General features: G+C 48.4%; 1 protein-coding gene across 4 annotated transcripts in view; it reads right to left on the reverse strand.

Moving 5' to 3' along the window:
- Positions 1-24,236, reverse strand: part of MARCHF7 (membrane associated ring-CH-type finger 7) — a 398,067-nt gene that overhangs the window by 75,576 nt on the left and 298,255 nt on the right. For all 4 annotated transcript variants that reach the window (XM_085645470.1, XM_085645468.1, XM_085645467.1 and 1 more), the window contains 2 exons: positions 23,701-23,810; positions 4,887-5,012 (listed from right to left, as the gene is read on the reverse strand). In XM_085645470.1, the coding sequence (XP_085501596.1) occupies positions 4,887-5,012; positions 23,701-23,810 (236 nt within the window). The remainder of the gene's footprint in view (positions 1-4,886; positions 5,013-23,700; positions 23,811-24,236) is intronic.

The following is a 24,236-nucleotide window of genomic DNA, read 5'->3' on the forward strand; positions in this document are numbered from 1 at the left end:
TTTTGACTACATCACCCACCTTTATCAGCAAATTCTGGTCTGCATTTTTCTTCTCGCCCCCTGTAGGCATATCTCTCTTGCTTCCGTTTTTCTCATCAACTCATCAGCACTTTTCACTCTTCCTGTAGTTTCTCAACCAGCGAGGATCCACCACTGTATAAGGCCTACGTTTCTTGAGCAAGATAAATGGCCTAGCACAAGTTGCAGAATGTAGGGAGAGTCTGTATTCTTCCACCAAGTCTCTAGGCAGCTTGGACCCAATCCTCACCATTACTCCTTTCAATTTGAATGGCTTCCTTAGGAGCCCTATTAAACCCCTCAAACATTCAATTGTTTCTGGATGATTGAGGGCACACTTTTTATGAATGATACCCCTCTCACCCAGAAACTTCTCCATTTCTCTAGGAGTCCATCACAATCCATTATCCTTCAGAAACATCCTGGGATTCACTTCCCTCACAAATACTTCAGTCAAAAACTTTATGACAGCCACTGTATTGATATTAGATACTCCCATCTCAGGCCAAATTGATAGCATGTCCATGGCGACACACACAGAGTTTGGCCCATTTATGGTCCGATCTAGCTCACTTTCCTCCCAAACCTCTGTGGGGAATTTCTATAAAAATCATGTGTGACGTTCTCACTTTCAAATTCTTATCACTTAGCTTACACTCGCAACAGTATTGAACTATCCTCTCAACCACAAGATCTATACCAGGACACCAATACACACGCCTAAGATCTTCTTTGGTCTTACTGATGTCCTGATTAACTTCATGAGAAACAATCAATCGCTCCCAGATACCTTGTGGTGAAACTAACCTACCTCTCATCAGGATGCCATTGTTTACAGACAGCCCCTCAAATATTTTGGCAAACCAGCAAACTTTTCAAGCTTCTTCCAGCCATGTCCTCAAGAGATGAATTGTGTCATATTCTTCACCACATCATCCTTCTCCTCTTTCTGTTCCCCATTCAATTTCCGTAACACAACCCTGTGTTACACTGCACACCTTGACAACATCCTTCCACCAATGGTGCTCATCCTTAGCACAGGAATTTACTGCTAGCCTCGACAAACAATCAGTCAAAGGATTTTTTGTAAAAACAAAACCAGTGAGGGTGTCAAGGCGCTTGGGGGGAGGTGGAGCTCCTTTATGAATAGGTGCAGTGTCAGGCTTCGTCTGATGCGGAGGGGGAGTTCGTTCCCGGTTTTGGTCACGATGTGGGAGAATGATCTACCACCAGCTCTGGCCCTGTGGATGCCTAGGACTGAGGCTAGCGCGGAAGTATCTCTTGTGGGCGTGGAAGGAGATTCTATTTTTGAGGGATTGGGGTCCGGGGTTAAGGCGGGCTTTGTAGGAGTGAGTGAACAGTTTGAAGGTTATTCTTTTTCTGACAGGGAGCCAGTGGAGGTCACGGAGGTGTTGAGTAATGTGGTCATGTCGTAGGACTTTTTCGAGGAGGCTGCGAATGTCGTCAGTGGCAGTTATAAGGGCAGTCTCGTTGCTGTGGTCGTTACTTTGTTCTCAACACCAGGCAGATGAGACCATAAACTGAAAATCCTGAAACGCTACAACCCACTTGCAGATCCTAGACGAAATACAGTCCAGGCCCTTTTTTTCCTAAACCCTCCTATAACGGTTTGTAATCTGCTCACACCAGAAACTTAAAATCCTCCAAAAATTGTATGAACTTCGAATTGCTCAACAGACCGCTAGAGCTTATCTCTCAATAGTCAAGAATCACACTTCTGCACACACAACGGTCAGGACGCAAAAGCTATGGTGACCTCACTTTCTCCCTGCCTTTGTTTCAAAATAGTACCCATTACTCTCTCACTGGAATCAGCAAGTATGCAAGACTTTCCTGAAACAAAACTTTTTAAAAACTGCGCAGACAACAATGCAACTTTAAGATCTGCAAACTCCTTGCCACACTCCTCAGTTCAGCCAAACTCAACACCCTTTCTGAGTAGACATGGTTACTGCACGACTCGCAAAATTGGGGACAAATCGGGCATAAAATTCCACCACTCCCGAAGACATTTGCACCTCTTCTTTCTTGGAAGGCTGGGGCATCTTAGATATAACTGCGATTAGCTCGGTTTTAGGTTTAACACCTTCACCTGTGATGCCATGTCCCAAATAGGAAATTTGGGACTGACCAAACTTGCACTGATGACAAACATCCCCATTTTCAGTGATGCCATCATGTAGCTGGGGGAACTCCTTATTGCCAGTGTCCAGCACATGTTCCAAAATGGCTTACCTGTCCATTTCCACTGGCAGTAATAGTAATGACCAGCACAGGGGCATATCTACTCATGCAGGTATGCCCTCACGTGAAATGCACAGCACCCTGCCTCAGGGCCGTCAGGCCTGCTGTAGAGGTGATTTACAAATATTACATGCAGTGTTGGGGGACATGGCACACAGGGAGGTGTGACAGGTTATGTTTTAACTTTTGTCTGAACAAAGACATGCAGCCTGCACTGGCAGCCTTGCATATGCTTGGTGATGGGTCCCTTAGGATGGCACAATTTGTTCTGCTGCCCTTAGGGACCCTTTTTAGTACCTCAGGCACTTGGTGCCAGGGGTGCCATTTACTAGGATCTTACAGAGGGTGCTAAAGTTTTTGCCAATTGGGCTAACAATTGTACAGGATTTGATAAAGAGCTCTGGCACTGGGAACCTGGTTGGCACGAACACAGTATTCTTCCAGTTGAATTCACATTGGTTACCAGGCAAAACGTGGGGGTGACCATGTCAAAAAAGGCTACATTCCTACACTCAGGAAATTGAAATCACTTTAATCAAGGCACCAATTAAAGCTGAGGAGATGTGTGGGTTTGCAGTGGGAGGAGAAGACGGAAAATCTCCACAGCAGAATTATACCATTTCAAGTTTATATAGGTGAGCTAAAGAAAAAAATATATTGAGGTAAAAAAGCAAGTTTTATTTGCGTATATATAAATCTACAAGGCCACGCTGAAATTACTGTTTTCCTTAGTTTAAGCTTGACCGAAGCTGGTAGAGGACACAGCAACCAGGCTTTGAACCATAATAACTGGCAGCTTTGTGATGTGAATACCAGTTGAATTTCAACTGGGGCCGTAAGACCACTTTCACATTAAAAAATTGGTGAAATAGTTTAACATATTGTAATACAAATAGTGAACTATACACTAGCACGCTGCCACATTCTTCACGTCCAAGGGATATCTGGGGCCCACTCAGGAGTTATGCAGCCGCCGTGCACCAGGCCTCAGGTACACAACTAGAGCAGGGCAGAGTCCCAACCAGGGTGGGGTAACAAACTGTTCGACCGATCATAGGAGAATTGTTGGGTCATCCTGTAACATGCTGGTGTATCATATTTCAATTGTACTAGCTTGATACATTTCATAACTTGTGTGGAGGTTTGGGGAAGAGCGGGACTGATGTGAACCCCATATATGATCGACTTGGGTATATCCTTGGGGTCGACATAACCACATGACGAGGTTATATGGCTTAATTCCTATTGGCGGTATGATTGACATGCTGTAGCAGATGTGACAGTGAACACTCATGTTTTTGGATATTTTATGTATCAAAATGGTAAATAGTTTAAAAAAAAATACAAGTTGAATTGGCCACACAATTTCAAATGGTAGTGTTTTATACCATAACAGGATTTAGCATTCTATAGTAAAATATGATACACCAAAACAAGTGGTTTATTCACAATCTAAAACATTTAGGAATGATTCTCACAAAATATTTAAAAGTTTTAAAAAGAAAAATAACTGAGGCTTTGTAATTGACAATGTCTGAAATTGTACCCTATTGAACGGTCATAGGATAGTGGCTCAACGAGAAAACGTATTGCCTTGGCTTAAGATTGTGCTACGCTGGTAATACAGATACTTGCTTGGGGAATGACGCAGAAATATGCAAGCACCACCATCCAGGTCAAAGGAAATCAGACCATTGCATAATACCCCTGCTCAAGTACAGAATCAAGGGATGATTATGGAGTTAAACCTCTTTCCTAAATAGATCAACCAGGCGATTTATTCTTCATTATAACCAAAGGCAAAATTTTCCTTCAGTTGGAACACTCATGGGGCCCGGCCCCTGGAGCTATAGTATAGTCATGCATAGGTTGCCTTCATATTTGTCTCAACACCTAATCAGCAAACAACTATAGATCTGCCATGCTACATCAAATGTGTTAAACTTAATCAGGCAAGACCACTCTCAAGGCCATGTACTGCCTTCCTGTGGACAAAATAATCTCATTCAAAGTCCTCTCCATTGCCCACCATGAGATCCAAACAGTCCCCGTTTTCTTCAGTGAATACTTAGGATCCACAGACAAAGGAGGCGAATCAGGCTTAAAATGCTCAAAGCGCACAAAATCTAATAATGCTTGTGCATCTTACTGAATACACCACATTGGGAACAATTAACAAACCTCTTCCTTTAAAATCCGGAACATGAAGCAAATTGATTCACTAAGCCTCGTCAGATGTACAAAGTATTATATAAACTGGTACATACAAAATAGCTTTATCACCCGACCAAAGAGTACTTTGGGCTTAGCTTTCAAAATGAGAAGTAGCTTTAAGTCTCAAAACACTATGAACAAAGTTACTTACTAGACAAAGCTTGGAGCTGCTTGACTCAACATTTAGTGCTCTACAAATTTCAATAGATGAGCCAGTAGATTTCTAAAGGCCACCACTCCATCCGTATGTAGGTTACCAGATCGCCATTGACAAGGCACTTTATTTCCAATCCTGAGCATTTACTGTGAAACAGGTCTGGGACAGACGTAATTCCTCTTAAGGCATCTTAAAGGGTTTTCATCATTGGTACAAACATGCATCAACTTACTCGATCATGTGTGCTTGCTTCTGTGCTTGCTTCATTTGTTGTTCCCAAAAGGTTAGTGAAACGCTGCTCACATAAATGTAATAAGACAACAAGGTAGAGCCCAGAGCTGAGAAACTCATAGTCCGCCTAAAAAAAAATATATACAAGATGCATTATAAGGATTGTTAAAAACAGTCTGTGCATCAAGATATGTAAACAGTTAGTATGTTATGCCTGCCAGTGGATACAATTGTTGGTTTAATCTTTCTGAAGTGCAGCAGTAGGGAGATGCTCCTGTGCGTTCTAGATCAAAAGGCCCATTCAAAGCACTATGTGAATTCTGCAAGAACAGAAACCCAGTGGCTAAGCAAAATATTAGTTTGATGCGTGGCATTCGATTGCAAAACTAATCATCAAACATTAAAGGTTAGCTGTAAAATCGTCCATGGTATAGTGAGAAAACATCCAAAGTAGTGCTATAACTTGGAATCAGTCGAGTTCATTAAAAAGCTACAATAGAGGCAAGAAAACCACAAAAAATTGCATTTCTATTTACGTCACCAGTATACAATGATAAGACAGTTATAAAAACCGAGTACCATCCTACTGCTCTGCCCGGTTAATCCTGCTCACTCTACACAGTGTAATGATGTTTGAAATGGGAAACATTTATGTTTTATTAGGTGTGACGGAGGCATGGCTTGCTTTGGAAAGGGTTTTGAATGCAAATTAAGGTACTGCCTAGAGAGGGCATTCAAGCAGGTGCAACATTTATTGACCCCATCAATGTAAACGGTACAGCATCAAAAAAAAAAAAGTATGCTATACTATGATATGGAATGGGTTTCGAACCAAAGATTAAACCACCACTAATTAGTATAGAGCATTGTCCACAAAGACAGCAAGCCAGATTATGCAATAGTGCTTTTAAGCTAATGCTACAGTGCAAATATACAGTCAGCACTGCATTTGTGTGTACCCCTTTCAAGTAAAATTAAGAAACCAGACAATGCACCACTGATATATTAGCATATTCAGTCTCTTAAACCACCTGCCCTTCACTTTTGCCTATATGCCATAGTGCATGCCATTTGATGGTTCCATTTAGACCTTTCACATTCACAGACAAGACTTTAACCATCATGGAACTTTGTCAAGGTCCCTTTTAGCCAAATAATGCAAAACAGGTAAATAGCATGAAGGTGCGCAAGCTAACCTCCCTTATGCTCAAAAACAGAAAGAAAACAGGAAAGCTGGACTGTGGCTTGTTGTCTACCACCTACAACAGTTTCAGAGCAGGGTAGATTGAGGGGTGGTAGTGAAGCTCAAGCTGCTTGGATGGGTCTAGATATAAGAGGCTTGGTCCAATGACTGCATTGGCAATCCTTCACCATGTGGCTGCCCAGGCTGTCTTTACGTCGGTCTTTGTTTCCTACCTAAAAGGGTATGTTGCAAATCCCTCTCTGGACTTCCGATTTTAGTATCCTGGTTTGTTAGGAACCTAACCTACCGGATGTCTAGACATGCCGCTGTGTATGGAATACAGAGTAGAAGCATCAAGTGTATGCCTTCCCCCAATACCAACAGAAGTTCCTGATGTCAGCTTCATCAAAAAACTAATTGAAACATACATTTCATCATCCTTCACAATTCCATCTGCTTCTTCCCCTTTCTCCATAAGTAGTGAGGGAATACCACTACTGATGTCTTTTTTTTTTAAATAAATGTTTTGATTAAGCTCCTGAACAAACAAAAAAATATGATCATCAACAGCATTTGTGATCCATCTGAGGTGGTCCTATATGACCGGTATTGGGTCAAAAAAATACAATCTATATCAAAGCAGTGGTAGTAATACTAAAGGCATTTTATATAAATTATTTTCTATCTTGGTAGCAGTAAGCTTCAAACCCCATTAATCATTAACAAGCTCCATTCATCTTAATCGATGTATTGATGTCTCACTATTGATGGTCATATCGTCCTATCTGCTAATACGTGGAATAGTTTGTTATCGTCCGATTCATTTGAGCACACGTTTCAACTCTGCTCCCTGTGGCATCAAATGAAACTCAGAGAAGGTTAATCTGACACCCAATACCATCCTACATGATATTGCAGTGTGAAATCCATGTACTTCTGGAGGGCTCCACCAAGTGTAGCCTTGCACTTGAGATTATCTTTCAATTCTAGCTGCAACAATCCTAACTTTCCAATAGCAAGTTTTAAAACTACATTAATCATGGACTAAAAACTGAATAATATCTGCCAGAGTAAAGGTTTGTCTTCAAAATCAGCATCTTGGACGGAAGCCTGTACACCTGCAGTGTGTTGATGCCCTAAATGACAGTAGTTTGCAGTTTTATTAGATGAAGGTTCAGCAGGATGTGAACGCAACAGCTCCAGAACCTCTTCTAGTGTTCCCCCACATATCGGAAGTCTTCACTGAAAAAACGTTTCCACGTCCTTATCTATACAGTTCTGCTCATAAGGTTCCAAAACTGTCAACTTGTTAAGCCTATAGCTTAATTTTAAAAAATTCATAATTTTTTTTTCTCAAAGGGCATGCTTTTGATTTTTTGGCAAAGTGGTGCCTTGCTAGAGTGAAATTTATTTTAACAATCCTATGAGAACTCGTGATATCTTTCTGCCCTAACCAGGGCAAGTGTCAAACTGCACAGCATGATGTCCCAGCTTCCGATGGTCCAAGATAGGCATACTAGCAAATACTTCATAAGTAGTGTGTTGGTCATGCAGGAACAGGATACATTTGCTCTAGGCAATGCCACCCTAGAAACTTCAGATTGAGTTAAGATCTTTCTGCAACAGAATGGATACTAGCTTAACAAAAGAGCCAAAAGCACCTCTGTAAATTCAGACAATTAAAAATCATAATGCTCTGTCAGAAATGTTTTCCAGCTGGGAGAAGGAGGTCCCACATCAAAGGGAGCGCAGTCAGACACTGGCTACACCTCCCTCTAGAGCCAGCAAGATTAACACAAAAACACTTCACAATTTGCTAAGACCGTAACTGTAATATGAATCAATTGTTTTATAAAGCTCAAAGTCCAAGCTTGATTAATGTGTATCGTAATAACAAAAGAGCTTAAATTGCTGCAAGACATAGCATCCCATTCTTAAGAAAGGCAAGGAAATGACATACACATTCAACACACATTACATTTAAAGCACTGAATTCAAGTATATTTTCATAACTATATGAATGATGGCAATTTACATAATACAAATTGAAAAACCTTTTGTGCTTAGTAGATGTTCCTTTCTTCCCAGCTCAGTGGTACTCATAATGGACCTCCTAAGAATTAAAGTTAGGTACTCTTGCAGCATGGAAACCTTTAACCTGCATGTTTCATGCAAATCTCAGCAAGGACAGCCAAGCCACAGACTTACTTTTCCAAAACAGGAAATTATTATCAGAAGGTTAAGCATGGATTTCTTAAAAAACGCTCCGGTTTGAAGTAGCGTTTCGCAGCGACAACATGGAATCTATACCTCGGATGCGTCCATGCCCATGTATAAACTACTCAAGTGAAGCTTCAATAAGAGAGAAGAAAAAACAACAAATACAAATAATTAAAAAAAAAAACAAAAAACACATTTTTATTGTTAATTTGCACAATAAAACGCAGGGCTCTGTACCCCAGAGGCCACTGCAGTATCCAGTTATACATTGGCATGACCGCAATTGACCTTTTTATAAACAAAACAACCACAATCTGACATGGAGTGTCGTACCGGATATCAACCCCAACTCCCCACAAGTCAACCCCCCGCCCCCCTGAGTTGCGCAATTCCCACTGATGATCGCCCACCCGCCGATAACCAAGGACCAAAAAGGAAAGAAACAGACAAAATACCAGAACTGAAGAAAGCCCATCCCGCTCTTAGCACACAAACACCCCAGGCAACCCCCCCACCCCCCAGGTGCCAGGCCCAACCACCCTATCTCTCTACCCTCATTCCACTGGGATATCCTCTGTTGCAATCGGAAGCTCCAGCCACAGGCCTCTATAGTCTGCCCACCGCTTCCATATTTTGTAGTGCTTACGCGGACATCCCCGGGCCACAAAGACTGGCTGCTCCAGCCCCATGCAGAAGTCCAGGCCATTTTTCCAGGCGGCCACCGAGGAGGCCCGCGTGTCCTTCCACATCCTGGCAATATCACGTTTCGCCAACGTAAGGCCCAGCTGCATAAGATGCCGTTTTTAAATATTGCCCCCGATCCCGTCCATCACATGCAGCAGGGCAAGCTGTGGCGTGCGTGGGAGCAACCACCCCAGCACCTCAGATAGGCAAGAAAAAACTCCTCCAGAAACGATCCAGCGACAAGCATTGCCAGACCGTATGCAGGAATGTGCCCTCCGCCCCACCACAGAGGCATTCCAGGGAGGCAACCAGGCCCGCCCGATACAGTCAAACCCGAGTATATTAAACCCGGTGGAGGTACTTGAATTGGGTGAGTCGGAGGTGCATCGCTATGGCCACTCCCCGAGGGGCGGCTAGGGCCTACCTCTAATCTTCCTCCAACATACCCACGTCCTCCTCCCACACCTTCCGTAGCTTTTTCAACGTAGGCACACTGTGGGTGACCAGGGACTGATATATCCGCAAGATCTTTTTGGTTTCGAGGTCACTCATGAAGACCTTTGCCTCCAACGGGCTAAACTCGGGGATGAAGTCGAGACCCTCCAGGCTGGGGGAAAGCGCATGGCAGAGCTGGAGGTACTGGTAAAACTGTGCCTGAGGGATGAAAAATTCTTCCTACAGATCCCGGAACGATTTAAGAGACCCATTCCGCACTACTTCTCCCAGGGTCGAAATACCTATGGCATCCCATCCCCTGAAGACCTGTAGGGCCGCCAGGTCAGGCAGGCGTCCGTTGAGCCACAGAGGAGTTTCCCTAGTTAGTGTATTCCACCACCCCATTCTTAGAGACTGCCGCCAGATTTGGAAGACTAGCTTTGACACCGGCGGCAGTGCACACCGCAACGTTGCAGAGTAGAGGATTGTGTTTTGCCCCATTAGGTGCCGCTCCAATGCATAGGCCGGGTCCCCCCTGTCCCCATACCACCACTCATTGAGGACTGACAGGTGTGAGGCCTGGTAGTATGAAAGAATATCTGAGGTCACCAGGCCTCCACAGTAGGTGGAGCAAAAGCATGTGCGCAACGCCACACGCACCGCCCTCTGCCCCCAAAGGAACCAGCCCAGCACCGAATTCACCAGTCGGAACCAGCGAGGCGGGAACGGGTGATTCTGTAATTGATATAGCATGCGGGGCGCAACCATCTTAAAGATCGCCGATCTACCATATATAGTTAGAGGCATACGGGACCAGGTCTTAATGTCTGCACGGACGTGCTCCGATACCGGTGCCAAGTTCCGCTCCCACGATATCGCCGGCACCTCCGACAGGAAGACTCTGATATTTAAGTCCTCCCTCGGCTAACTGCGGCTCAGACGCCCACGTGCCCACTCTCAACCGAGGTCCCAAGACCCACAGCGTGGGGTTCATATACAACCCGGTCGTTTCCCTGAATATTTGCATGATCTCCAGGATGCGCGGCCCAACCTGTCCAATGCCGTTAAAAAGAAGAAGACATCATCCGCATATAATGCGATCCTGTCAGATTGACCTGGGGCCCACTCAAATCCATTCAACTGTGCGTCTATACGCACCCAGGCCGCCAATGGCTCCATGGCGAGGGCTAATAGATAGGGCGACAGGGGGCACCCGTCTGGTGCCACGTCGGATGGGAAAGCTGGATGAGACCGCACCCGCCACGTGGACCGAAGCTGTCAATTCGGTATACAGGAGCATCACATACGACAGAAACCGAGGGCCGAGATTAAGCCAACGAAGGAGGGCGAACAGATAAACCCAGCTCAGGGAATCAAATGACCTGTCCATGTCCGCCAGTAGGAGCGCAGCCGGCTCCCCCGTCTGTCGGACCACTGCCAGTGCTACGTGTGCCTGCCGTATGTTGTGCCACGTCGCCCTCTGAGGCATGAACCCGGCCTGGTCCGGGTGGACCAAAACCGAAATGTGGGGCAGGAGGAGATTAGCCAGGGCTTTGGCCAAAACCTTGGACTCAACATTGAGGGAGATAGGGTGGTATGAAGCATGCTGCTCCGGGGGCCGACCAGGCTTATGGAACACCACCACCTCTGCGTGTTGCCAGTCCGGTGGGAGCCGACCGGCCTCCCTGGCCTCATCCACCGCCGCCCGATAGTAAGATGCTAGTTGTAAATTGTATAGACGATGGAACTCACTGGGGAACCCATTGGGTCCCGGTGCCTTCCCTGAATTGAGCTCACCCAGGGCCTTACCCAGTTCCTCCTCCGAGAGGGGGGAGCTCCAGCTGCTGGCGTGTCTCATCGGACACAGCTCTGGGCGGGAGGTCCTCAATGAATTTGTCTGCCGTTGCCTCCGGTAAACACTCCAGAGGGGCGTATAAATCCGCGTAGTAGGTGGCGAAACTCTCCGCTATGGTCATAGGGTCAATTATCCCTCTCATCCAGCACGCCCCGGATGGCCTGGGGATGAAAAACACCCTGGCAGAGCCGATGCATCTTGCTCGACTTGTCGCCCCATTGACAAATTCTGCTACGTGTTGCTAGCCATATTTGGCGAGCCTCATCCATCAGGAGAGAGGCATAGGACTGTTGCGCCAGCAGTAGCTATTGCACCTCTGGTCCGCCACCCGCCTCCGACGCTCAAGTGCTTCCACCTCTGCCTCAGCCCTAACCAACTCATCGACGCTTTCTACGGGCTGCCACGCACCATGCAATGTCCACCCCTCGTAGAGTGGGATTCGGTGCCTCTCAAAGTGTTACTGCACTGGAGACCAACCCCACATTAGCGACAAAGTAGTCCGCGATCGCCTCCCTCATAAGCATCTCGTAGTTTGCATTCTGCAAGTTCCATACTGCTAGGAGCCAGCGAAAGGGTTGCTGCCCCCTACCCAGCTGCAGCGCCACTAGCACCGGTGAGTGGTCCGACAGTCCCCTAGGAAGGATCCTAGCGGACATTACCCGCGTTGCAGTCGCCCGGGGGACGAAAACAGTCTATCCTGGAGAAGTCTTATGGACCGCTGAGAGGTACGTAAATTCCCTCCTATCCCCGTGCCGCCAGTTGTCTACCCAATCGAGGCTCATAACCAGAGAATGCAATTTCGTGGGCTGAGTGCCACTCAGCCCTGCTTCTGTCCCTGCCCATATCCATAACATCATTCCAATCTCCACCCACCACTGAGGCCACGTCCGGCATGTCCGCCCATAAGGAGAGCAATCGCTCCACCAAGGACCACTGTAAGGGGGGAGGGGCGTGTACACACCCCAGTACAATAGATTCCTCCCCAATCTTGCCCCGAAGAAACAGGTACCGCCCCTGCGGATCCAGCCATTGTTGCGTGTGCACGTATGGAACCCTGCGATGTATTAGGACCGCTACTCCCCTAGAATCCTGCATGAACCCAGCGTGAAAGACCTGCTGGAAGCCATAACGCTGCAGGCACAGGGCCTTGGAGCCCATCAGATGGGTTTCCTGCAAAAAGAAGATGTCTGCTCCGACCCTTTTCGCCTGACGGAGGACTGCCCCTCGCTTAAATTGTATCCAGAACCCCACGCACATTCCAACTGACAATATGGAGGGTGCCCGGGGACACCCCAGCCCCACTAGACATTGGACGACATGCATAGATGTAGCATGGATCTGAGGTCCCAACCGCGTGTGCGCACGACCTGATGGGCACAGTGTAAAAGCGCAACTCATACCCCTAACCAAACCCTTCCCCATAACAACCCCCCCCCCCACCCATACCTCAAGAACACTGAAGTACCTGTCGCTGCGGGGTTGGCACCAGGCCCCCAACAGGGGGTGCACAGTCCGCACCCGCCAATGGATCCCCAACTTGCAGCCCATGTCACCCAGGCCAACCCCCCACAAGCCCTGGACAGGTGGGGATTCAGCCCTCCTAAGGGCTCCCTCTATACCACTTAAATCAAACAGTCACACAGTCCAATTAAAGAAGCACCCCGGCGCCATCCTATTCACGAGAATCAAGGGTCCAATGTCTGGGGCTGGGAGGCAGGGTCCTCCAGGGAAGAGGCTCCACGGGAAACAGAGCGCCTCTGGGACCGCGATCTTCTATGCTCCCTCCGGCGCTGTCCGCGAGAATTCTTTGACGGCCCCTCACTTAATGACGAGTCTGACTGCAGCCCAGGCGGCGTACTCACCCGCACTGTTTCGTCTGTCCACTCAAAGACCTCTTCCGGAGAGTCAAAGAAGTGGGTGCAGGATTGAAAGACCACCCGCAAGCGAGCAGGGAATAGTAAAGAATCAGGAGATTGAGGTCTCTTAGTCTGGCCTTCGCCGTCATGAACGATTGGCTTTGCTGCAGCACGAGTCGTGTATAATCCGGGAACACCAGGATACGTGGATTGTTATAGAGCCAAAGGTTCTTTGGTGCGGGCCTGTTCCAGCACAGTATCTCGGTCGAGGTAATTCAAAAGTCTCGCAATCACCGGTCGTGGACTAGCCCCCACCGGGGGATTCTGAAGAAGCGCTCTGTGGGCCCGCTCCACGACGAAGCACCGGGACAGCGTATCCGGAGGGAGCCAACTCTCCAACCACTGCGTAAGAAAACAAGTTACTTACCTGTAACTTTGGTTCCCCAGTATTGGTAACTTTCATAGATTCTCATGCTTTGTATCATTCCCCGTCGTCGGAATGGGAGCCTCGGTAACAAAAATATATATATATATATACATATGTATAACCATAGAAACAAAAGAGAAAAATAGGCCTAGGCCTCATCTCATTTTGTAGTATATCACCCTCTGTGTAAAAGAGCCCAAACTTTTGCCAGGACCAATCAGCACAGCCTCACCCTCTGGAACCTTCCTGAGAGAGCTCAGAGCCTCAGATTTTCGTAGCCGTTGTGCCAACAGCCACTACCTTAGTAAACCGGCAGAGCTTTCCCAGGGGAGGTGGGTGGGCGCATGAGAATCTATGAAAGTTACCAATACTGGGGAACCAAAGTTACAGGTAAGCAACTTGTTTTCTTACCCCAGTATTGAAACTTTCATAGATTCTCATGCTTTGTATCAGAATAGCAAGCAGTAAATCACGACAAGCACATTTCGGAAAACACATGGCTTTACAAAATCATCTCAGTGTACATGATAAAACAACCATTACTGAAACCAAATGTGCTTACCAGGATGGAGGGATTGTAGGGAAAGCTCACCTCTCATTGAAAAAGATTCCGGAGGACTGCTTGACCAACAGCAGCGTCAGCTCGTCCCACCGATTCCAGGCAGTAGTGCTTCGTGAAGGTGTGTACACTGCTCCACGTTGCAGCCCTGCAAATGTCCTTGATCGCCACTCCCGCAAAGAGAGCCACTGAAGACGTCATCGCTCTCGTAGAATGAGCCCGGGCCCTTTTATCCAAAGGTTTGCCCGCAGCCTGATGACAGTACTGAATTGCACTGGAGATCCAGCGGGAAATGCCACTCTTGGCGAGCGGCAACCCCTTCCGTGGTGCACTGTAGGCAATAAATAGCTGAGTAGACTTTCTGAAAGAGCGTGTGCGCTCGAGATAGAATTTCAGACATCTTTGGACATCCAAAGAATGCAATGTTCGTTCCGCTTGTGTGGAAGGACGCGGAAAAAAGGAGTTCAAAATTAAGGGTTCATTCAAATGAAACTCCGAAGGCACCTTCGGGATGAATTTTGGGTTGGTTCTCAAAATCATCACATCCCGCTTTAACTGCAGAAAAGGCTCCACTATAGAGAGAGCCTGGAGTTCACTAACCCTCCTAGCCGAAGTTAATGCCAAGAGAAGGGCTAGTTTCCACGATAGGAACTTCAAGTCCGCCTTGTGAATAGGCTCAAAGGGCGCTTTCATCAGTTGAGCCAGTACTAGGTTAAGCTGCCAGATAGGAGGGGGTGGTCGGACCGGAGGAAACATCCGAAATAACCCCTTAAGGAACTGCTTAACAATCCTTGCGGACCATAGAGATGGCCCCGATGTCTTCCGTCGAAAGCGGGATATGGCAGCCAGATGTACCTTGATCGAAGAGTGCGCCAGACCTGATTTAGCCAGAGACAGGATGTAAGGCAAAACCTGATGTGGCCGGGATTTGTAAGGATGGAGTTTATTCCTCTGGCACCACAAACAAAATCTCTTCCATTTTGCCCTGTAGGTCTTATTAGTGCTTGGTGCCCGCGCCTGAGATAAAACATCCCTGCACTCCTTGGAGAGATTCAGATGGCGGAATTCTCTGTGTTCAGGAGCCACGCTGACAAGTGAAGTGACTCCGGATCCGGATGGAGCACCTGCCCCTGATCTCGCGACAACAGAGATGGAATCAGTGGCAAGCGAATCGGGCGATCCTGGGAGAGAAGCAGGAGTTCCGTGTACCAGAACTGTCGCGCCCATGCTGGAGCAATGAGAATCATCTTGCATGGTTCCGCCCTGACTTTCCTGAGAACTCGAGGAATGAGGGGAATTGGAGGAAAGGCGTAGCAAAATGCGCCGAACCAAGCAATCGAAAGGGCATTCCCCAGAGACCCTTGCTGGGGAATTTTGCTTGCGTAAAACCGGCACTTGGCGTTCTCCGGGGACGCAAAGAGGTCTATGGTCGGAGTACCCCATCTCTTGAACACTGCTTCCAGCGTGGCCTGATCCAACTCCCACTCGTGCGTCACTTCCGTCTGTCGACTTAGGGCATCCGCTGTGATGTTGAGACACCCTGCTAGGTGCTCGGCTTGCAGAGTGATCTTGTGAGAGATCGCAAAATCCCAGATCATCTGAGCTTCTTTGGACAGAGTCCGCGACCTTGTTCCCCCTTGCTTGTTGATATAGTGCATGGCCGTCGTGTTGTCTGTCCGGACCAGCACTGCACGATTCTGAAGTCTGAGAAGGAACGCCAGCAAGGCTAAGTGAATGGCCCTCAGCTCCAAAAGATTGATGTGGCGTAGTCTGTCTGCTGGACTCCAGTGACCGCTGACCTGAAGCTCCTGGAGGACAGCTCCCCATCCTTCTAGGGAAGCATCTGTGGTCACCACCATAGGAGAAGGAGGGATCCGGAACGTTAATCCTCCTGCGATGTTCTCCTTCACCAGCCACCATTTGCAGGCTTTGCGCATGGCAGGCGTTATCCACACCCTGTCGTTGAACGAGCCTTCTGCCTGGCGCCATTGTTTGTCCAACTCCTCCTGTAAAGGACGCATATGAAGCCTGCAATGCGGTATCAAAGGTATGCAGGATGAGATTGATCCGAGCAAGGACTTGTACTGTCGAACCGATACAGGTCTCTTGTGCAGCATTTGACGAGCATAAGTGGTCAGTTTGCCCTGACGCTCCTCCGACGGACGAGCCGTGCATCGTTTCGTGTCCAGAATAGCCCCAAGGAACTTCCGTGACCTGGAGGGTATCAGCTCCGACTTGGACACATTGAGCTGAAGACCCAAATGGGCGAACAATCGTATGCAAGTTGACACTGCCTGAGACGTTGCCCTGAACGACGGAGCCTTGACGAGCCAGTCGTCCAAGTACGGGAACACTTCCAAGGACTGCTTCCTTAGAAAAGCAGCGACTGGTGCCAGCATCTTCGTGAAAATTCGGGGTGCCGACCGAAGGCCAAACGGGAGCACCTTGAACTGGAAATGGCTCTTGCCTACTGTGAAGCGTAGATATTGCCTGTGAGCTGGGTGGATCGGAACATGAAAGTATGCATCCTCTAAATCCAGGGACGCCAAAAAATCTCCCGGATTGAGTAGTCGTAGAATATCCTGAAGAGTGACCATCCTGAAAGAGAGTGATGAGATAGGTGTTGAGCTCCCTGAGGTCTAGTATAGGACGCCATGTATCCTCCGTCTTCCGAACCAGGAAGAACCTGGAATAAAACCCCTTGCCCCTTTGTGAAAGCGGCACGGGCTCTATCGCCTCCTTGATGAAAAGTTGGTGGGCTTCGAGATGTAATAGTCGGAGATGTTTCGATGCACGGGCGTCCGGAGCTCTTGTTGGAGGAAGATCTTGGAACTCCAAATATGGCCACTCTGAACGATATTCAAGACCCACCGGTCTGATGTTAAACGCACCCAGCTGTCCAGACAAAAAGATATCCTGCCCCTGACCGGTGTTTGTGGTAGGGGAGGAACAGTAGCCAGAGCCAGGAGGCCGCTATTGCCTCTTGGCGTTGTCTCGTCCCGGACGATTCTGACGTCCTCTGGGACTGTCGGGAGAAAGACGCCGACTGTCCTTGGCGCTGGCTGGAGTATTGACCTTTATAGGACTGTCCTGATTGTGTGGAATATTGACGTTGGTTTCCTCTGTAATTAGAAAACCCCCGACCACGTTGTGGAAATATGGATTTTTCTGATCAGTTATGTCCCCTATCTTGGACCCCAACGGTTTCATGTATGAATCACAAGTACATGTATGTTTCCTCCAGTTCCAGTTATGAAGACGCAAACACATGTGCGTCCACCGTCAACATGTCCTCTTTCAGATCAGCCATGAATAGGCCGGATATTCCATTCCTAAGTATGAAAGGCCACCGGCTTTATATGGTTCACTTATGCCATTTTACAGTCCAGGCAAGTAGGCCCTGATTCTGTCATCAAGCTTTTCTTGCTTTCTGCCTCTGAAGCTCCAGTCTGAGCCTGCATCTGTGACCATGAACTTTGTCTCATTCCCTGCGCGGCTCACGAAGCCTGACATCAGCCTGTTGCCTGCCAAGAAACTGTATTTCACCTTCGAAATTATCTGCTCCGCTCCCTGCCCAATGCATTCCTGTCTAGTAGTTTCAGTAAACATTCTTCCAGCTACCGAGCAAAGGCCCGGTTTCTCTGTCTTTATGCAAGTAATTCATAGCCCTGTTACTATGGAAGATTCCTACCCTCGCATCTAGTGTAGACACTTAGACGCTTGTACACGCACTAACAGTCAGTATAGTCAGTATAGAATAAGATTCTACTCTAAGAAACCTCTCTTCTGGATAACATAGTTCTTTAAACATAGGATGTTAGATATGATTTGGGATTAGGTTGACTTGACCCTCCAGACTTCTGTCGCCACATGTAGAGCTAAATGTCAAGTCCCCTTCACCCCCTAGTTGCACGTCAATCACACGTCATACTGCTGTGCGCGCATCTCTGCCAAGTATTTCTGCTGACATTGCGAAATTATTTCATAGGTCCACCCATATGTGACATCACAACCAATGACGTTTCCTTGTTACTCCCAATTACGCCTCCTTCAGCTACGCATGTGAAATGTTATCTTTGCTATCAATTGTTACGCCTCTTGCATTTGCTTCACTGTAATGCCTATTGTATAAAAGTGATTAATTATCAATAATGTATGTACTTCACTTCCTGAACCTTCGTGGTGATGGAACTTGGAGCAACCGATTCGAATCGTCCATTGGAATAAAGCCCATTCCGAACCTCTAATACCACGGATTCTGCCTCTTATTTACTGAGCTATTTTTATTATGTTTCTGTATCAAATTAAGTCCCGGTAATTAAATTATTTACCACAACGTGCCCCTCTGAATGGCACTTTGCGATAGTTCAAAGATCCCAAGGACTTAGCTGTGTCTGTGTCCTTTTTAATGCTTTGGAGGGCGTCATCCACATGCTTACCAAAAAGCATCTCCCCGTCAAAGGGAAGGTCCAAGATCTTATTCTGGACCTCCTGGCGAAACCAGGTCGCCTTCAACCAGCCTTGACGGCGCAAGACCGCTGACCCTGCCAAAGCCCTGAAAGCAGTAGAAGCTATGTCCATCGCACAGTCAATGACTTCCGAAGAGCATCTTTCTCCTTCCATCAGAACCTGCTTGGCTTCCTCTTGACTCGAGTCTGGTAGCTGGTCCATGAACGGCTCCATATCACACCACATCTGGCGGTCGTACCTGCCCAGAATAGCCAGAGAATTAGCTGCACACACCAACAAGCTGGCCATGGTGGAGAATCTTTTACCCACATTGTCCAGCCTTCTGCCTTCTTTATCTGGAGGCGTGGTTAATGGAGTGGACGGATTTTTTGACTTGCTTTGTGCGGCTTGTGAAATAACGGAATCCGGCTTAGGTTGTCCTAGAAGACACGCAGGACTGCCCTCAGGGGCCTTGTATTTCTTCTCCAGCCGGGGAAGAACCGGAATGACCGTCGCCGGATTCTGCATCGTCTTAATTCCCTCAACCCAGACATGTTCTATGATGGGAATTGATCTGACCGACTTCTTATACTGAGCTTTAAAGTCATATAGGAAGCAGTCGGACTGCTCCACTGTAAGGGGCAGACCAAACCTCTTGGATGCCCGCTCCATCAAATTATGGAAACCACCAATGTCTGCTGGAGGCGAAATATTTGTCTCTCGGCCCACAGCATCCGGATCCTGCGTATCATCAGGGTCCCCATCAGGATCCCCATCAGGATCCCCTGGATCAGTAAGAGGGATCACCTGTCCCTCGTCGTCCTCGTCCGTATCCACATCTTGTGTGTCTCGATCGGCAGGTTCCGTACCTGAAGGTTGGGGAACCACTAAGGGTACCACCGGTGAAGTGGTACGAGGTATGTCCCTTGGCAGAGGTGGCAAGTCCATTGCCATGTCACGTGGCACTACAGACGTAGAAGGACGCACCGGAGTGCGATCCGGCAATGTCGGAAAACGAGATTTATAGTCTTGCAGCATCAGTTGCAAATCCGTCACTAAAGCCACTGGCAAGGCAATCATATCCTGCCTCAGAGAGCGGGGGTGTACTTCCTGTGTCAAGCTTTGCCGCCCCTCCTGCACCTCTGGACCATAAAAGTCCTCCGTATCAGTGTCCTGCTGTTTCACATTCAGGTCTGAAAGGCTGTATGCGTCCCCATACTGCCCATCCTCTTCATCCTCTTCAGAGTCCTCGAGAAGCATGGATGGTGGCAAAGGCGTGACCCGCCTAGGAGAAGTCATGTCCGGCGTAATCTTTAATCTTTGGATGGCAAATCCTGAATTTTTCGTCGTCGATGGTCGACGGCAAAGGGATTCCCAGCGTCGACGAACTCGACGACGACGTCGACTGAAGGGTAACTGTCGTCGACGGAGCTAGAATAGTCGTCAACGATGAGGCCGTCGACAGTTCCGAAATCATAGTCGACGGAGCAGTCGTCGACGGAGCTTTCTTCTTCGTCGACTGAGCATGTTTCATCGTCGGCGGAGCACCCGTCGACGGTCTCGTCGACGAACTAGTCGTCAGCAACATCGACGAACTCGTCGTCGTCGACGTGGTCTTTGTCGTCGACACCGCCGAAGAAGAGAAAGTAGCCGTCGTAGACGATGAAGAAGATATAGTCGACGGTCTCGTCGACGACCCCATGGAAACAGTCTTAACTATGGAGATCGTCGTCGACGTACCTGCTTTAGCCTGCGTCGACGGACGCGGTTTCTTCACTGGAATTGACTGAGGAGTTTCTGCAGCATGTTTTTTCACATATTTCTCCTTCTGGGACGGAGGGGAAGATGTTGCAACCTCCTTTTTGTCCTTAAGGGCTACGTCCACAGCAGAATCCCGTCCCTGCCTCTCCTTTACACTGCCGTGAGGAGATTTCATGGGACCAGCCTCCTCAGACCTGTCAGAGATCCCGTGAGGGGCTTTGAGAGGGGGTTCCACAGAGGTGGAGGGAGATGACCTACCCCTCTTCTTAGATCTCCTGGAGGAGGTACCAGAGATAGATTCCTCCTCATCCGAAGAGAGGACCTCCGTCCTGGTCTTTAGCTTCTGCAGCCACGTCAGCAAGCGACCCTCTCTGTCTCTCAAGGTCTTGGTCGAGAAGGTCCGACAAATTTTACAGTCTGTGGCCTTGTGTTCCGGGTACAGGCAGTATATGCAGTTTTCATGCTTATCTTCCACAAACAGTCTCTTCTTCCCACAAGAAGCACAAGATCTGAATAATGCTTTCTTCTCCTTTTCTGACATTCTGTCACAAAAGATTGCAATAAAGATAACCAATAGTAAAATTCTGATAAACTGAGCAGAGCTCAGTGGAGACTCCCTAGCACAACGTGCGGTAGAAAAATCTGAGGCTCTGAGCTCTCTCAGGAAGGTTCCAGAGGGTGAGGCTGTGCTGATTGGTCCTGGCAAAAGTTTGGGCTCTTTTACACAAAGAGGGTGATATACTACAAAATGAGATGAGGCCTAGGCCTATTTTTCTCTTTTGTTTCTATGGTTATATACATATATATATATATATTTGTTACCGAGGCTCCCATTCCGACGACGGGGAATGATACAAAGCATGAGAATCTATGAAAGTTCCAATACTGGGGTAAGGAATCGCTCCATATTGCCATTCTCGCACCCCTCCGGGAAGCCAACACAGCGCAGGTTGTTCCGCTGGGCCCGCCCTTCAGCATCCTCGACCCAGAGTGCCAAGCCCTTCTGAATGCTTTCCAAACCTGCCACCCTCTGCTTGAGAACCCCAACGTCGTCTTCCACCCCTGAAATGCGGGGTCTCTGCCTCCGTGATGCGGGACACCGCGTTCCGTAAATCCTGGCGTAGTAACATAACATCCGCTCCCACTGCAACAATTTTGGTATAGAGCATATCCCGGGATTGGGTGATTGCCGCCATCAGGGCCGCGTTGTCTGGTACGGCATCTTGGAAACACCGGCGGCCCCACCCGTCGCTCCAGGGCCAGTGAACTGGTCTATAGGCCCATGCTTCGTGGATCCACCGCCGCCCTTGTCCCTAGTCATGACTGCTTTCAACGGACACTCTGCAAATTCAGGTCAAGGTGGACTGGACACCGGCACCAGTGCATCCTCTGCACAGGCACACCACGGGGGGATCCGTGGCCCGGCCCGCGCCCAAGTGAGGAAAAGAAGAAAGGAAGATAGGAGGGAAGGCACCCCCGGCCCGGGGCCCGCAATCCACTGGTGCGAACCTCGTCCGGCAAACTGACCCCGCACCAACCCGCCCGTTGAAGTCGCTGAGCGCCAAGGCTGTGTGGTCCCGCCGGTGAAGCCGTCCTCCGGACCCCAAACTGCTCACTCGCGTTCCCCGGGGGCACGAACAGGCGCAGCCACCGATCACAGGCCCCGCCACCACAGCCAAGGCAGAGGAACTTTCACCAATACAGGCCAACCAACCTGCATCCACGCCCAGGGCTAACACAGCAGCGAAGGTCAGTCAAGATCCACCGTCCTCACCCTGCGGCCGCGCTGTCCATCCCGGTCTTGCTCTTGCCACTGGCCCATCACGGGGCGCCCCCGGGGGAGCACACTCCCAGCCAATCTCTTCAAAGGCCCAGGAATCCCCCAAGGTTAAAGTACCACAGGGCCCAATCGCCGTCTTCACTACGGGGCCCCAAGGATCAAGGAGCGACCAGACAGCTCCTGTAGGGCCTCCCTAGCCCCTCCACCGCGGCCCGATGCAGCTGCTGATCCCCCGGCACAGTCACCAGCCTGGAGGGGGGAGGCCTCCTGCTCTCCCTGCTGTCACCGCCGCACTGTAGCCACCAAATGTCCAGGAGGGCCGGGGGGGGGGCCGCGACCGGGACCTCAGAAACCAGCCTCACTTCTGGGCGCGGTGTGTGGGTGCAGCAGTATCTCCCCGCCGCCCAGGGCGCCCCCCTCAGATCCTCACCGGTGTTTTCAGCCCGGTCCCAGAGCCTGACGTGCCCCGCGAAAATCGCCACTGCCACTGGGCAGTCGGAACCGCAAGCCGCCGCAGGCTCACATGGGCAGCCGCGCGGCTCGTGTCACCTCCAGGGCTCGCCAAAAACTACTTCCCGGCTCCGCCTCCAGACACCAGGCCGCGCCTCACAGAAATGTCAGTTCCAGTACCCAGCTGCTCCGGTCACCGCTGCCGCTCACCAAACTGCCCTCACCGGTGACAGGCACCGAAATGCTTCCTCCAGGACTGGTCCGAGGGAGCCAGGATAAACGTCAGATTAATGTTGGGCTGGACGGAGCTGGCTAGCACGCGTCCGCCATGTCGGCCTGCTAAGCCCCCCAAATACAAATAATTTTAAACAAATGCTAGTGCTGGGCTGAGCTAGTGGTGGATGATCAACATGTTGTGAAGGAGGTTGGGAAAAATAGTCACTATAACATGAACAGTGTCCAGAAGACTGATGGTGGGGCACAAACCCAGGCATTGGTTGAAAGGGTGGCGCTGTGCTTGACCAGAAAAATAAATTAAATGAGGTAATGAAAAGGTATGTCAGTAGGTACGGAAAGGACTAGCTCCTGCTCAGTGCAAGAAAGGAGAATGTGTCCTCGGGAAAGGAGTAGATGTAAATTGTGCTGTAGGTATTAGCGGCTGCTTGATTATGGATATTTGGTGTGTGAACTATGGAGCGATTACGTTGGCAACTAGGGAATGGCTGTGCTGAGAAAGTTGAAATTTACCAGTGACTAGTTCAATGCAGCCAACTGCTATGTTGGTAGAGTTAGATAAGTTGGCATGTGGCTAGGCAATTTCACAATTTTTGTGTTTAGGGTAATTCACATTTCTGTCAAGATGGAACTGTGGTAGTGGGATGCGGGGGGGGTTAGAAAACAATGGCATTTTCATATTAGTAACTGGAGTGAAGGTTGGTTGAAGTACCAAATCAATTTATTGGAACAACTCATCCTGCACAATGTTTTCTATCCCCATTGCTTCACAATTGTTGAGTGGAACTGCTCTTATCTTGGCCTCAACTGAAATGCCACAAAAGAGCCAACAAAAGTCAAACTGATAAAAAGTGAAAGCAAAGGGAAAAAAAATATTCGGTCAGGATTACTTGCTACACAATCTCTCAAAAAAGATACTAACCCTTTCACTGTGGTGTGCCCTGTATAGTTCACGAACATCAAAGTCCTCCAAATCAAGACGAAGCTTCTCTTTACAAAGCTCACAAGTAGTTACAGCTTCCAACCTCGATCCTGGTAAAAATAAAAACAGTTTGTTCAGTACACAAGGAAAAAGGATATTTTACCTCACGCTTTTATCACTGTTAAACTGTATTAGGCTAACCAGTAACACAGGCAAAAATGCTTAAGGCTGATAGACCTAGATTGCACAAATTATGGATTTGTAAACACTTCTAAAGAACGGTTCAAACCATCAGATAAACTAAAATGGCCTCAATGAGGTCTGTTGTGGTTAAAGTGACAATGCTGCATAGATCTAAAACCAACATGACAAAATGTAAATAGTGAGCTGAACATATTGAAAATTCATCCAAAATGCAGTTTGTTTAATCTGAAGGGGTACTCATCCCATTTGTTTTTTTAGTAGATTGCCCACTTCCCTACAAAACATCAGGAAGGATTGGAGCACACCCAGCCATGTGTTCTTGCCCAGCAAGT

The sequence above is a fragment of the Triturus cristatus genome, chromosome 3_1 (assembly GCF_964204655.1).
Source record: "Triturus cristatus chromosome 3_1, aTriCri1.1, whole genome shotgun sequence".
Classification (NCBI taxonomy): domain Eukaryota; kingdom Metazoa; phylum Chordata; class Amphibia; order Caudata; family Salamandridae; genus Triturus; species Triturus cristatus.